Source organism: Eschrichtius robustus, chromosome 3 (genome assembly GCF_028021215.1).
Source record: "Eschrichtius robustus isolate mEscRob2 chromosome 3, mEscRob2.pri, whole genome shotgun sequence".
Classification (NCBI taxonomy): Eukaryota; Metazoa; Chordata; class Mammalia; order Artiodactyla; family Eschrichtiidae; genus Eschrichtius; species Eschrichtius robustus.
This window is the reverse complement of record NC_090826.1, coordinates 149,061,743-149,077,131: the sequence shown is the minus strand read 5'-3', so window position 1 is coordinate 149,077,131 and position 15,389 is coordinate 149,061,743. Positions and strand designations below refer to the sequence as shown.

Genomic DNA, 15,389 nt, shown 5'->3' with positions numbered 1-15,389 from the left:
CGGGCTTCAGTCGGATCGGATCGCAGGGAGAGGACTGGGGTTGGCGGCGTGAACACAGCCTGAAGGGGTTAGCGCACCACAGCTAGCCGGGAGAGAGTCCGGGAAAAAGTCTGCAGCTGCCGAAGAGGCAAGAGACTTTTTCTTGCCTCTTTGTTTCGCGGTGCGCAAGGAGAGGGGATTCAGAGCGCCGCCTAAACGAGCTCCACAGACGGGCGCGAGCCACAGCTATCAGCGCGGACCCCAGAGACGGGCGTGAGACGCTAAGGCTGCTGCTGCTGCCACCAAGAAGCCTCTGTGCGAGCACAGGTCACTATCCACCACCCCTCCCGGGAGCCAGTGCAGCCGCCACTGCCAGGCTCCCGTGATCCAGGGACAACTTCCCCGGGAGAACACGTGGCGCGCCTCAGGCTGCTGCAACGTCACGCTGGCCTCTGCCGCCGCAGGCTCGCCCCGCATCCGTACCCTTCCCTCCCCGCAGCCTGAGTGAACCAGAGCCCCCGAAGCAGCTGCTCCTTTAACCTCGTTCTGTCTGGGCGGGGAACAGACGCCCTCAGGCGACCTACACACAGAGGTGGGTCCAAATCCAAAGCTGAACCCCGGGAGCTGTATGAACAAAGAAGAGAAAAGGAAATTTCTCCCAGTAACCTCAGAAGCGGCGGATTAAAGCTCCACAAACAACTTGATGTACCTGCATCTCTTGAATACCTGAATAGACAACGAATCATCCCAAATTCAGGAGGTGGACTTTGGGAGCAGGATATATAAATGTTTCCCCTTTTCCTTTTTTTGTCAGTGTATATGTGTATGCTTTTGGGTGAGATTTTGTCTGTATAGCTTTGCTTTCACCATTTGTCCTAGGGTTCGGTCCGTCCGTTTTTTTCTTTACTTAAAAAATTTTTTTTTCTTAATAATTTTTTCCTTATTTTGTATTTTAAAAAATTTTTAAAAATTTTTTTCTTAATAATTTTTTTCTTAATATTTACTTTAAAAATTTAAAAATTTTTTCTTAATACATTTTTTCTAATAATTTTTTTCTTATTTTTTATTATAAAAAATCAATAAATTTATTTTTAAAAATTTAAAAAAAATTTTCTTAATAAATTTTTTCTTAATAATTTTTTTCTTATTTTTTATTATAATAGCTTTATTTTATTTTATTTTATTCTCTTTCTTTCTCTCTTTCTATTTTTTCTCCCTTTTTCTCTGAGCCATGTGGATGAAAGGCTCTTGGTGCTCCAGCCAGGCATCAGGGCTGTGCCTCTGAGGTGGGAGAGCCAACTTCAGGACACTGGTCCACAAGAGACCTCCCAGCTCCACATAATACCAAACGGCGAAAATCTCTCAGAGATCTCCATCTCAACATCAAGACCCAGCTTCACTCAACGACCAGCACGCTACAGTGCTGGAAACCCTATGCCAAACAACTAGCAAGACAGGAACACAGCCCCATCCATTAGCAGAGAGGCTGCCTAAAATCATAATAAGGCCACAGACACCCCAAAACACACCACCAGGCACGGACATGCCCACCAGAAAGACAAGATCCAGCCTCATCCACCAGAACACAGGCACTAGTCCCCTCCACCAGGAAGCCTACACAACCCACTGAACCAACCTTAGCCACTGGGGACAGATACCAAAAACAACGGGAACTACGAACCTGCAGCCTGTGAAAAGGAGACCCCAAACACAGTAAGATAAGCAAAATGAGAAGACAGAAAAACACACAGCAGATGAAGGAGCAGGGTCAAAACACACCAGACCTAACAAATGAAGAAGAAATAGGCAGTCTACCTGAAAAAGAATTCAGAATAATGATAGTAAAGATGATCCAAAATCTTGGAAATAGAATAGACAAAATGCAAGAAACATTTAACAAGGACATAGAAGAACTAAAGAGGAACCAAGCAATGATGAAAAACACAATAAATGAAACTAAAAATACTCTAGAAGGGATCAATAGCAGAATAACTGAGGCAGAAGAACGGGTAAGTGACCTGGAAGATAAAATAGTGGAAATAACTACTGCAGAGCAGAATAAAGAAAAAAGAGTGAATAGAACTAAGGACAGTCTCAGAGACCTCTGGGACAACATTAATCGCACCAACATTCGAATTATAGGGGTCCCAGAAGAAGAGAAAAAGAAAAGGACTGAGAAAATATTTGAAGAGATTATAGTTGAAAACTTCCCTAATATGGGAAAGGAAATAGTTAATCAAGTCCTGGAAGCACAGAGAGTCCCATACAGGATAAACCGAAGGAGAAACACACCAAAACACATATTAATCAAACTATCAAAAATTAAATATAAAGAACAAATATTAAAAGCAGCAAGGGAAAAACAACAAATAACACACAAGGGAATCCCCATAAGGTTAACAGCTGATCTTTCAGCAGAAACTCTGCAAGCCAGAAGGGAGTGGCAGGATATACTTAAAGTGATGAAGGAGAAAAACCTACAACCAAGGGTACTCTACCCAGCAAGGATCTCATTCAGATTTGATGGAGAAATTAAAACCTTTACAGACAAGCAAAAGCTGAGAGAGTTCAGCACCACCAAACCAGCATTACAACAAATGCTAAAGGAACCTCTCTAGGCAAGAAACACAAGAGAAGGAAAACACCTACAATAACAAACCCAAAACATTTAAGAAAATGGGAATAGGAACATACATATCGATAATTACCTTAAATGTAAATGGATTAAATGCTCCCACCAAAAGACACAGACTGGCTGAATGGATACAAAAACAAGACCCATATATATGCTGTCTACAAGAGACCCACTTCAGACCTAGGGACACATACAGACTGAAAGTGAGGGGATGGAAAAAGATATTCCATGCAAATGGAAATCAAAAGAAAGCTGGAGTAGCAATTCTCATATCAGACAAAATAGACTTTAAAATAAAGACTATTACAAGAGACAAAGAAGGACACTATATAATGATCAAGGGATCAATCCAAGAAGAAGGTATAACAATTGTAAATATTTATGCACCCAACATAGGAGCACCTCAATACATAAGGCAAATACTAACAGCCATACAAGGGGAAATCGACAGTAACACAATCATAGTAGGGGACTTTAACACCCCACTTCCACCAATGGACAGATCATCCAAAATGAAAATAAATAAGGAAACACAAGCTTTTAATGATACATTAAACAAGATGGACTTAATTGATATTTATAGGACATTCCACCCAAAAACAACACAATACACATTTTTCTCAAGTGCTCATGGAACATTCTCCAGGATAGATCATATCTTGGGTCACAAATCAAGCCTTGGTAAATTTAAGAAAATTGAAATCGTATCAAGTATCTTTTCCGACCACAATGCTATGAGACTAGATATCAATTACAGGAAAAGATCTGTAAGAAATACAAACACATGGAAGCTACATTATACACTACTTAATAACGAAGTGATCACTGAAGAAATCAAAGGGGAAATCAAAAAATACCTAGAAACAAATGACAATGGAGACACGACGACCCAAAACCTATGTGATGCAGCAAAAGCAGTTCTAAGAGGGAAGTTTATAGCAATACAAGCCTACATCAAGAAACAGGAAACATCTCGAATAAACAACCTAACCTTGCACCTAAAGCAATTAGAGAAAGAAGAACAAAAAAACCCCAAAGCTAGCAGAAGGAAAGAAATCATAAAGATCAGATCAGAAATAAATGAAAAAGAAATGGAGACAATAGCAAAGATCAATAAAACTAAAAGCTGGTTCTTTGAGAAGATAAACAAAATTGATAAACCATTAGCCAGACTCATCAAGAGAAAAAGCGAGAAGATTCAAATCAATAGAATTAGAAATGAAAAAGGAGAAGTAACAACTGACACTGCAGAAATACAAACGATCATGAGAGATTACTACAAGCAACTGTATGCCAATAAAATGGACAACCTGGAAGAAATGGACAAATTCTTAGAAATGCACAACCTGCCAAGACTGAACCAGGAAGAAATAGAAAATATGAACAGACCAATCACAAGCACTGAAATTGAAACTGTGATTAAAAATCTTCCAACAAACAAAAGCCCAGGACCAGATAGCTTCACAGGCAAATTCTATCAAACATTTAGAGAAGAGCTAACACCTATCCTTCTCAAACTCTTCCAAAATATTGCAGAGGGAGGAACACTCCCAAACTCATTCTACGAGGCCACCATCACCCTGATACCAAAACCAGACAAAGATGTCACAAAGAAAGAAAACTACAGGCCAATATCACTGATGAACATAGATCCTCAACAAAATACTAGCAAACAGAATCCAACAGCACATTAAAAGGATCAAACACCATGATCAAGTGGGGTTTATCCCAGGAATGCAAGGATTCTTCAATATACACAAATCAATCAACGTGATACATCATATTAACAAATTGAAGGAGAAAAACCATATGATCATCTCAATAGATGCAGAGAAAGCTTTCGTCAAAATTCAACACCCATTTATGATAAAAGCCCTGCAGAAAGTAGGCATAGAGGGAACTTTCCTCAACATAATAAAGGCCATATATGACAAACCCACAGCCAACATTGTCCTCAATGGTGAAAAACTGAAACCATTTCCACTAAGATCAGGAACAAGACAAGGTTGCCCACTCTCACCAGTATTATTCAACATAGTTTTGGAAGTGTTAGCCACAGCAATCAGAGAAGAAAAAGAAATAAAAGGAATCCAAATCGGAAAAGAAGAAGTAAAGCTGTCACTGTTCGCAGATGACATGATACTATACATAGAAAATCCTAAAGATGCTACCAGAAAACTACTAGAACTAATCAATGAATTTGGTAAAGTAGCAGGATACAAAATTAATGCACAGAAATCTCTTGCATTCCTATACACTAATGATGAAAAATCTGAAAGTGAAATTAAGAAAACACTCCCGTTTACCATTGCAACAAAAAGAATAAAATATCTAGGAATAAACCTACCTAAGGAGACAAAAGACCTGTCTGCAGAAAATTATAAGACACTGATGAAAGAAATTAAAGATATACAAATAGATGGAGAGATATACCATGTTCTTGGATTGGAAGAATCAACATTGTGAAAATGACTCTACTACCCAAAGCAATCTACAGATTCAATGCAATCCCTATCAAACTACCACTGGCATTTTTCACAGAACTAGAACAAAAAATTTCACAATTTGTATGGAAACACAAAAGACCCCGAATAGCCAAAGCAATCTTGAGAACGAAAAATGGAGCTGGAGGAATCAGGCTCCCTGACTTCAGACTATATTACAAAGCTACAGTTATCAAGACAGTTTGGTACTGGCACAAAAACAGAAACATAGATCAATGGAAAAGGATAGAAAGCCCAGAGATAAACCCACACACATATGGTCACCTTATCTTTGATAAAGGAGGCAAGCATATACAGTGGAGAAAAGACAGCCTCTTTAATAAGTGGTGCTGGGAAAATTGGACAGGTACATGTAAAAGAATGAAATTAGAACACTCCCTGACACCATACACAAAAATAAACTCAAAATGGATTAAAGACCTAAATGTAAGGCCAGACACTATCAAACTCTTAGAGGAAAACATAGGCAGAACACTCTATGACATAAATCATAGCAAGATCCTTTTTGACCCACCTCCTAGAAAAATGGAAATAAAAAACACAAATAAACAAATGGGACCTAATGAAACTTAAAAGCTTTTGCACAGCAAAGGAAACCATAAACAAGACAAAAGACAACCCTCAGAATGGGAGAAAATATTTGCAAATGAAGCAACTGACAGAGGATTAATCTCCAAGATTTACAAGCAGCTCATGCGGCTCAATAAGAAAAAAACGAACAACCCAATCCAAAAATGGGCAGAAGACCTAAATAGACATTTCTCCAAAGAAGATATACAGGTTGCCAACAGACACATGAAAGAATGCTCAACACCATTAATCATTAGAGAAATGCAAATCAAAACTACAATGAGATATCATCTCACACCGGTCAGAATGGCCATCATCAAAAAATCTACAAACAGTAAATGCTGGAGAGGGTGTGGAGAAAAGGGAACACTCTTGCACTGTTGGTGGGAATGTAAATTGATACAGGCACTATGGAGAACAGTATGGAGGTTCCTTAAAAAACTAAAAATAGAACTACCATACGACACAGCAATCCCACTACTGGGCATATACCCTGAGAAAACCATAATTCAAAAAGAGTCATGTACCAAAATGTTCATTGCAGCTCTATTTACAATAGCCAGGACATGGAAGCAACCTAAGTGTCCATCATCGGATGAATGGATAAAGAAGATGTGGTACATATATACAATGGAATATTACTCAGCCATAAAAAGAAATGAAACTGAGTTATTTGTAGTGAGGTGGATGGACCTAGAGTCTGTCATACAGAGTGAAGTAAGTCAGAAAGAGAAAAACAAATACAGAATGCTAACACATATATATGGAATCTAAGGAAAAAAAAAAAAGGTCATGAAGAACCTAGTGGCAAGACGGGAATAAAGACACAGACCTACTAGAGAATGGACTTGAGGATATGGGGAGGGGGAGGGGTGAGATGTGACAGGGTGAGAGAGTGGCATGGACATATATACCCTACCAAATGTAAAATAGCTAGTGGGAAGCAGCCGCATAGCACAGGGAGATCAGCTCGGTGCTTTGTGACCACCTAGAGGGGTGGGATAGGGAGGGTGGGAGGGAGGGAGATGCAAGAGGGAAGAGATATGGGAACATATGTATATGTATAACTGATTCACTTTGTTATAAAGGAGAAACTAACACACCACTGTAAAGCAATTATACTCCAATAAAGATGTTTAAAAAAAAAAAAAAAGCACTAAAGAAGGGCCTTGGATTTTTGGATCAGTTCATAGTCCATCAAGGGATCACCAGCCAGGCTTTAAGAATCAGTCCTTTATAATGCTGGGTTTTATGTGGCTTTGAGTTAAGCATCTGACCTTAATTCTACATGATCACAGGTCCACTTCTCAATACTGCCACACTAAGTTTGGTCTGGTAGTACAGATTCTCAAGAGAAAGAATTTGATTGACCCAGTGTGGGTCACATGTCCACTTCTGAATCACTTATGGCCTGGAATTAGTCACTTGGTACAAACTTGGCTGCAGAGACCTCCCTCTTTAGTAGGGGATATGGGGATACTCACAGGGCCTCATATTTGTTTATCATAATACCAACTACATCTGTGCCAATATGGACAGAGTAAAAGCAACCTGTGGTCTCTTCCAAAGTCTGAGAATTCAGATGTTTTGGAACATAGATGAAGTGACAGCATCTAAGGGAAAACAGATAGCTGTCCTGATTTATATCAATTTTCTATTTCATAACTAACTTTTTCATTGAACATACCATCAAGTTTTCCATGCAACATTAAGTTCACCAACACCTCAGACAGCAACTCCACCCCCTACATTTCCTCCCTTCTCATTGCCCAGGTGCAAGAAAGGGAAACCACTCCCTTCCCCATTGCTCTTTGATCTCATCCCCTCCACAAGGCTAACCTTACAGAAAGCAGATAGGCTGAGTGATGTCATTTAAGGTAGACTTTCCTTTTCACCCAGAGTGAAGGAGATCTTGCATAAGTTTTCCTAAATCACTGGGACAACTTCTCATCAGCTGACTTAAAAATCTTCAGACTGACAGTGTAGAAGTTACATTAGGGAAACTTACACTGAGTAACTTATGGGAGATATGTCCTTTGTAATACCTATATTATAGAAATGATTATGAAATGTGTCAGATATGCATAAGTTATACTTGATTTGACACTTAACTCTGCTCTGTCTTCACAGCTCAGGCAGCATGGTTATCAGCTTAAAACTTTAAAAAAAGGGAAGGCAAAAAGACCTCTACATAGGAGCTAAAGTGACCTTCAAAAATGTAAACCAATCCATGTCAGTCCTCTGCTTAAAGACTTTCAAGGTCTTCCCAATGAATGCACTTTGCATAAATCCAAACTTCTTGTCCCAACAAGGCTGTATTTGATCTAGCCCTGTCTGCCTCATGTGAGCTTCTTAAAGCTGTTTTGTTCACTAATATAGCCCCAAGTCTGAGTGCCTAACACAGTGCAGGTGATCAGTAAATATTTGTTGAATGACTTAATGGCTATTATATGAATGATGATTTTCCTGTGTTACTAACTACATCCTAAATGAACAGAGGTAAGTCAGCTTTAAAAGAGCATCCGTATATTCCTAGAGAGATCAGAAACAAGTTGCTTACTGCCATGCTTGCTCAAAATGCTCAGAACAAAGTGCAATGGTTATAAACATATAACAGGTTATAAATGGCAGCATTTCTCAAGTGTATTTCTTGACACTAGTGCTACAGATATTTCTTTATAATGGAGTTCAAGTATCACATCTGTATATCTAACTGCCTACCCAACATCTCCATCTGGATGTCTAAGAGACCTCTCAAATTTAACAGTCTCAAACTGATCTGATTTTCATCCACTCAGTAAATGGCAATTCATACTTCCAGTAGCTCAGACCAAAAACCTCTGAGTTTCTCCTGACCACTTAACTCTCACATTCTCATCCAATTCATTAGCTACTCTTGTTGGCTCTACCTTCAAAATATATACAGAATCTCAGCACTTCACACAGCCTCACTGTAACCACCCTGGCCCAAGCCACTGTTCTCTTCTCCCTGGATTGTTGATACAACTGCCCCCTCACTACAGTAGTCCCTCAGTATCTGTGGAGCATCCATGCATTCAAGTAACCCCACATCAAATTCTACCTGTAAAATACTCACCCAAGGCACTGCTGGGAGGATTTAACACCATCACTTAGTATCTAGGACAGACACCTGGTTTACCACTCAATAGCCACCTATATATTTCTTACAGATCTGAAATATTCCTATTTCAATTTTTAAGTAGGAAAAATTGTGTTATATTTTTTCTTACTATAGCTGCAAGTTTTTCGGAATTAAACACTTCTAGATTTCTCATTTCTTCAAAGTCCCATCCCAATTCTGTTCCACACCACTGCTCTACTGTCATTATGGGATGAGTCCACCTGGACCACAGTGGTAGAAAATGTCTTTACAGAATTAGTAGGAATATTAGATATCCAGACCTGCAACTCTTAAGAGGGTAATAAGGAAGGAAATATCAGAATGGGGAGGAAAAGATTATGTAGTGCATAAAAAACACATTTAATGTTATGACTTTATATTTTAGAGGGAAAAGTCCCCATAGATTTGTTGAGAAATCAAAGCTCAACATCATTTTCTTGGCTGATGGACCTGCACTAAAGATACTGTGACTCAACCAAAGGAATATCTCATTGGAGTGCTGTGGCATTTTTATGTTGATCAAAAGGAGTTAAAAGCTTTTTTAAAAAGTCTGAGAAACTCTTATCTAGACGAACCCGCTGTAAATGTTTACAGGTTAAAAAACAAACAAAATAAAGAGTCCCCAAAAAGTATAAGATAGTGTCAAGTCGGAGAGCTGGGAAGTGGCTCAAAGTGGACTTTAAGAAAAATCCTTCTAACCTCTAGTTCTTAATATATTACACATTGGTTGTAGTTAATTAAAACTTAACTGTATACCAGGTGGCAAAATGGTTCCCCATTCAACAAAAATCATTTAAGTACACTGAAAACAAAGGTTTCATTTTAATACTTGAGTTCTTTACTGACAAGTATTTGCCCTTGCCTCCCACATCCATATCTAAGAAAGAAGGCAAATCTCTTTTGCATTTAATAAAGGCTTCTTTTGCATACCATTATATCACAATATTTACAACAATCTTGCTAGCTCAATGGTACTTTACCCACTTTGCACAGAAAAAAAAACCAAGGTTAGGTTAACTTAGGTTAACTTAGGTGACCTGTCCATGATCATAAAATGAACGATATGAGAATTCAACTCAGTCTATCCAAAGCTCCTACTACTACACCAAGCTCCCACCACTCCAACTCCCGTAAGGAAACAGAACTCGTGGAATCCGTCTGCAGAGAATGAGCAGGGGCTCTGATTTTCGTATGGTCTTGGCCCTATTTTTAACCTGCCTAATAACCGGCAGGTAAGAGTTACAGAAATCACATGAATCGTTGTAAGTCGGTACAAGATTATTATTCAGCACTCTTGGTGAAGACCTGGTCTCAACATACTGAAAAATAATTTCACAATTTCAATTTATCATTTTTAGAAACTGCTTGGAAAATCGGGAGACTGCCCTCAAGTGGTCAAAACGGCCCCACTCGCTACTTTTTCACCTGTACGAGGCCAATCTAGCAACGCTGCAATTCCCTGGCAATCTCGCAAAGCGGCAAAAGCCCTGGACTCACCAAAAGCAGTGGCGCCAGCGCCAGCCCCCGCCCCCGCCCCCGCCCCGGGAGGATAGGCGCATGCGCCTTCCCGGCTTCGCCCGAGGCTACCACCGCCTGGGGGCGCCACTTCCCCCCACATGCGTTTCACCCGCTCAGCCCGCTCTTTCGAATACCTTTGTCTAATTCCATAAGGGCAGAGTTAGCATCCAGCTCCTGTTCGCCATAGCCGGCATCTGCCAGAAAAGACTTAGTTGAGTTTGACGCCATGACCCGAATAGTTACTCGACTAGCCTATTCAGAAACATTGCAAACTCTGCCCCAGCACCGCCATCTTCCTCCACTACCTTCTCGCGGATTTTTCCTCCGCGCTCTGTCAAGCCGTGTTACGCATGCGCCCTGGTCTCCCCGCCGTTCGCCAGCGCCTCTGCGGCTCCCCGCGCAGGCGCTCAGGGAGCTCAGGAACTCTAGGTTCCCGCGGCTGGGAGAAAAGGAGGCGGGGATTCGAAGGGGGAAGTGACTCGGACGCGCCCGGACGCCGCGGCGGGAGCCAATCAGAGGGCGTGACGTCAGTTTGGCGGGGAGTTTGGTGGCCGGGGCTTACGGTGGCGGGAGTTGGAGGCAATAACTAGTCGTGTTCTAAGGGACGCCACATAAGATTTCTGCTGAATCTGGGGGCATTTCCACGGCTTCTCCCTCAGTTGAAAGTTTTCCTCCGGCCCAGATGCTCTTCAATTCGGTACTCCGCCAGCCCCAGTTTGGCGTCCCGAGAAATGGTGAGTAACGGCCCTAACCGCTGCCTTTTGCCGGCGGGATTCACCTCCCCCCGAACAACACCTCGGACCAACGCCGACTCCAGTTCTGTTTCCCAGCCGCCGAGTTCTCCCACAGCCAGAGTGAGTTCATGTTAGCGAAGAGTACTGAAAAAAGCTGCACTTTCGTGCTCTCGAGACACTTTTAGTCGTAATCGGGATTTTTTCAATTGTAGTGTAGGCTGACGGAGGGAGGGACGCTGAGTTAACTGGCCTCCATTACGGCTATGCCTGTTTTGCACATTAACTGGAAAACGCGTTCATTGGAGTATGTGTGGTTTTCTCAACAGCTATGTGAGATCGTCAAGACTCGTGTTCATTGATTAATTCATTCATTTGTTGTGGAACCTTAGTGAGCCCTACTCTTTGCTATATATACCAGTGACTATGACCCGCTGTTAAGGAACTCAGTCAAGCAGAGAAGACAGAACATCTGCTTCTAGCATGGTCAGAATTTTTTCCTCCTGATTAATACATGGGCATAAAAACTCGTAGTTATAGAGCGAAAAATGCCCATAAGCACATTTCCCAGAAATGACCATTATTAATAGACTGAAGTATTTTATTCCAAGTGTTCTTCAATGCCAGAGGTAATAAGTATTGTTATTTACAGAAATGGGATAAAAATGTTTTGTTTCCTTAACGGTAAAACTTGGAAATACTTCCATGTTAGTGCATAGATATCTGATTTATCCTCTCCAGTTCTTGAAGTTCCTTAGGTTAAAACATTGGCAATAAGAATTTTGAGCTTAGGTTTGGGTGTCATCAACCTGAAACTTTCTGGTAAGTTTCTGATAAGGGAATTACTACCCAGACTAAGCTTGGCTGCAAATGAAATCTCATTCATTTAAAGATGGACTAGGTCTTTCCGCTTGAAGCCATGTGGAAAACAGGAAGAAAATAATGTGAGAAGTGAACTTTTTGTATTTAAGGCATAGGTCTAGGAGAAGGATATTGAGAAGGAGACTGGGGAGTAGTTCCTCCACTTCCTGCCTCCAATCTAAAACCCTACCATCCTTACCTCTTAGACAGTCTTTAAATTATACTCTAAATGCTTCTCTTTCTGTCTCTCCTGTGACCTTGCTTAAGATACTTCTCTATCCTCTGTCATGAGTGTCAGTACAGCATGGTAGTTATGATCTCTGTCTTTGGAGTTAAACTTCCTGAGGTTTAATTCCACCTCCACTCCTTACTGAATCTGTGTGACTTGGAGCAAGCTGTGTAACCTTTCTTTTGTAACAGATTTTCTCCTAATTCTACATTCTGTCTGTCTACTTCCCTTTTCTCTCTCATTCACAAATACTTATCAGGGAGGGGTAAATTTTCCCCCTGATACTTATCAGGGAGGGGTAAATTTTCCCCCTGATAAATTTATGGCTGCACTAATAATAAAATTGACACAAGACAGATTAGCAAGAGAAAAACAAATTTTAATTCATGTACATGGAGGTCTCATAGAAATGGGACTAAGAAATGGCCAAAGCAAGGCAGCTTTTATACTTTTCAGACAAAAAAAAAAAAAACCAATGTACTTGTGAGGAATTGACAGGACAAAGAAACTTAGGTTTGGGATGCTTACTAAGTGAAGAATCTAAACAGAGTTTGGGCTTCAGGTAGTAAAATAAAAGAAGTAACAAGGTTTGTTTACACAGGCTTCTTGGCTCTGCATTCCCAATCTCTGACGGATTAGGGTGTCCTTCTACCTCCAGTTGCAAGGAGTGCACCTTTCATAAGAGATTTATTTCCTGCTTTTCAGGGAGACAGGGAGGTCAGAGTTTCCTTCTTGTGTCAGCTGCTTCTCAAGCAACTTCAATGCAAAATAATCAATATGCCATTGTGGCATGTTTTGAGACAGCCCACCCTGAGCCCCCAAATACTCATGCGTTGTTATGTGTTAGGCAGTGAAATTCATTCATTGTTGTATATAATGCACTGAACTTTATAGGACCATCTTCTTCTTTCCCCTTCCATGAGGGTGTTCCATCCTAGGCCCCTTTTCTATTTCTACCTACTCCCATGGGTGATCATAGCTGTAACCAGGGTTTTTTTCTACTACTACCTGCAACCTTCCATTCCCTATACTTTACATCCATTCCTGTAAGAGTTGTATGAGCATCTTCATTCAGATGGTCAGTCCTGTAAGCATCTCAAACTCAAATACCCAAAACCGAACTCACTTTTTCCCCAAACCTGCTGTATTACCTATTTTAGGAAATGGTCTCATTATTTTAAACTGGTCTTCACAGTCAGAAACCTGAGAGTCAGTCAGAATTCCTCCATTTTCCTCAAGATACGCATTCAGAGAAGTCCCCTTAAAATCTCTAATCCTTCCTCCTCGGTATCCCCACTGATTTTGCCTCTTCACCATATCTTGGAGCTGTCCTATGCTTAGCATTCTATTTCCCTAGGTTGGGCCATAATACGTTCTTGTCTGAACTGTAACAAGTCTCCCAAATGGCCTCTTAGTTTCCCTCTTTCCAGTTTATCCTCCGCATTGCTGCCAATGATCTTTCTGAAATGGAAACTGATTACTCTTCTGTGTATTTTTTAATTGGTATCTGAAAGTTTTTATCATAAGTTTAAACAGATGCAAAGGATGTCATCTCTGGCCATATTGTGAGTGATGATCTTTTTAAATAAAAATGCTACTGCTACATCAGTCTTTAAAATGTATCTAATAGACTGTAAATACTGTAGTGATTTAATAATCACATCAATCATTTTTAAAAAGTATGAACTAATTCTAACTGCTAGATATTCTACATAGTTGTTTTTTCCCCTTGAGCTTATTACCACTTTATTTCTCCTACAGAATTTATCTTAATGTGATTTGATTTTAAGCTTGAAACGTCATTTTATTGATTACGCTATCTTATTTCTCTGTGTAAAAAAATATGTTTAAGTTGATGTTTTCTGTGATCATAAAGCTCTAAATGTTAAAAGTTTCTTCTGGGTTGACCTATCATTACTATTTTTAGTAGTATGTCGTTGATCAAAACAATATGGATTACTAATTTCAATAAATAATTAAGCAAAATAAAAATTTATTAAAAGTCTATGTTTTAAAGAGATGGATTTGGGTGTTTATGATGCCTTTATTAAAGGAGTTATCCAGTTGTCTCAATGGGGTCCCAGGAGTTTTTGTACCTTGAGTCAACGCAAGGTATAAGATTGGGTCATGGAAATGCCTTTCTTGAAAAGTGGAAGAAAGGTAGTGATGAAGAGGGGGAAAAGCTTCGACCTCGACATTGTAGACAGGTCAGTTTTAGAAATACATATATATATGGAAGTTGAGTATCTGGAAATTAGTTCTCCGACAGCTCTCATTCTCCTTGAAAAATCTGCATGTAACCCCAGGGGCTTAAGTTGTGGGTTGAAGAAATAATAGGCTTTTCCAAATGAGTGTTGTGAGGGAAAGCATTACAAGTTCATGTTGGAAACAGAATAGAACAATAAGGATCCAAAAGTAGCTTACGGGGCTTGTCCATGAAGTGTGTGTTGTCACAATCACAGAGGTGGAGGGGTAAATAGGGACCAGTTACTAAGCCACATTAGGCCATTTGTTGGTGTTTGGGTATAGTTTGTAGGCAATGAGACAGAGTTGAGGGGTCACTGTTTAATTGTAAAGAATTTAGGTCTCCAGAGCTTATCATCTTCAGTTCCACTTAAATTGTTCAAGATTCCTTTTGAATTCATGAGTTGTGATCATTAGTTTTTGGTTTTGTTTTTTTTAATCCCAAACTACAAGTGTATGTTTATATAACTTTAGAACAGAGGCTTTTGTTTTAAAATTCATTCTGTAGATGGATATTTGTGAACTCGACCACATAACTAATTATTGTATTCATATTCTTCTTTTAGTGGTCTTTAATGGCTTGTTTACAATCGTATCTGGCCTTAAGGTAATACCCCCAGGAATAACTACTAAATCTGGATTGAATTTATTTGCCTCGTTTGCATTTCTTCAGGTTATTTCTATGAACATGCAAAACCAGATTTGCTGAGGTTATATCAGGCTAAGATGTCTTCTCCAAATGGTATTTTTTTTATGAAAAGTGAGAATTGAAAGTACCCTAAAGTATGAGTTTGTTAATTATTTAGACAGCTCTCTAGATTGTAACTTCATTGTTTCCTTCCATGCTTACTAAACATTTGGTTCTCAGTAACTATATATTGAATGAATGTTTCTTTTATATATTTAAAATATGTTGACCCACATATCAAAATGATAAAACAAATCAAGATGGTTTACTATTTTTTTAAATTTATTT

General features: G+C 39.7%; 2 protein-coding genes across 3 annotated transcripts in view; one reads left to right on the top strand and one right to left on the bottom strand.

The window, feature by feature from the left end:
* INTS7 (integrator complex subunit 7) overlaps positions 1-10,681 on the bottom strand; it is a 94,918-nt gene extending 84,237 nt beyond the window's left edge. Inside the window, exon 1 of the mRNA XM_068541472.1 lies at positions 10,483-10,681. Coding sequence (XP_068397573.1) covers positions 10,483-10,576 — 94 coding nt within the window. The 5' untranslated portion in view covers positions 10,577-10,681. The remainder of the gene's footprint in view (positions 1-10,482) is intronic.
* A 235-nt stretch (positions 10,682-10,916) lies between these two features.
* DTL (denticleless E3 ubiquitin protein ligase homolog) overlaps positions 10,917-15,389 on the top strand; it is a 38,993-nt gene continuing 34,520 nt past the window's right edge. For both annotated transcript variants that reach the window (XM_068538424.1, XM_068538425.1), the window contains exon 1: positions 10,917-11,082. In XM_068538424.1, the coding sequence (XP_068394525.1) occupies positions 11,031-11,082 (52 nt within the window). In that variant the 5' untranslated portion in view covers positions 10,917-11,030. The remainder of the gene's footprint in view (positions 11,083-15,389) is intronic.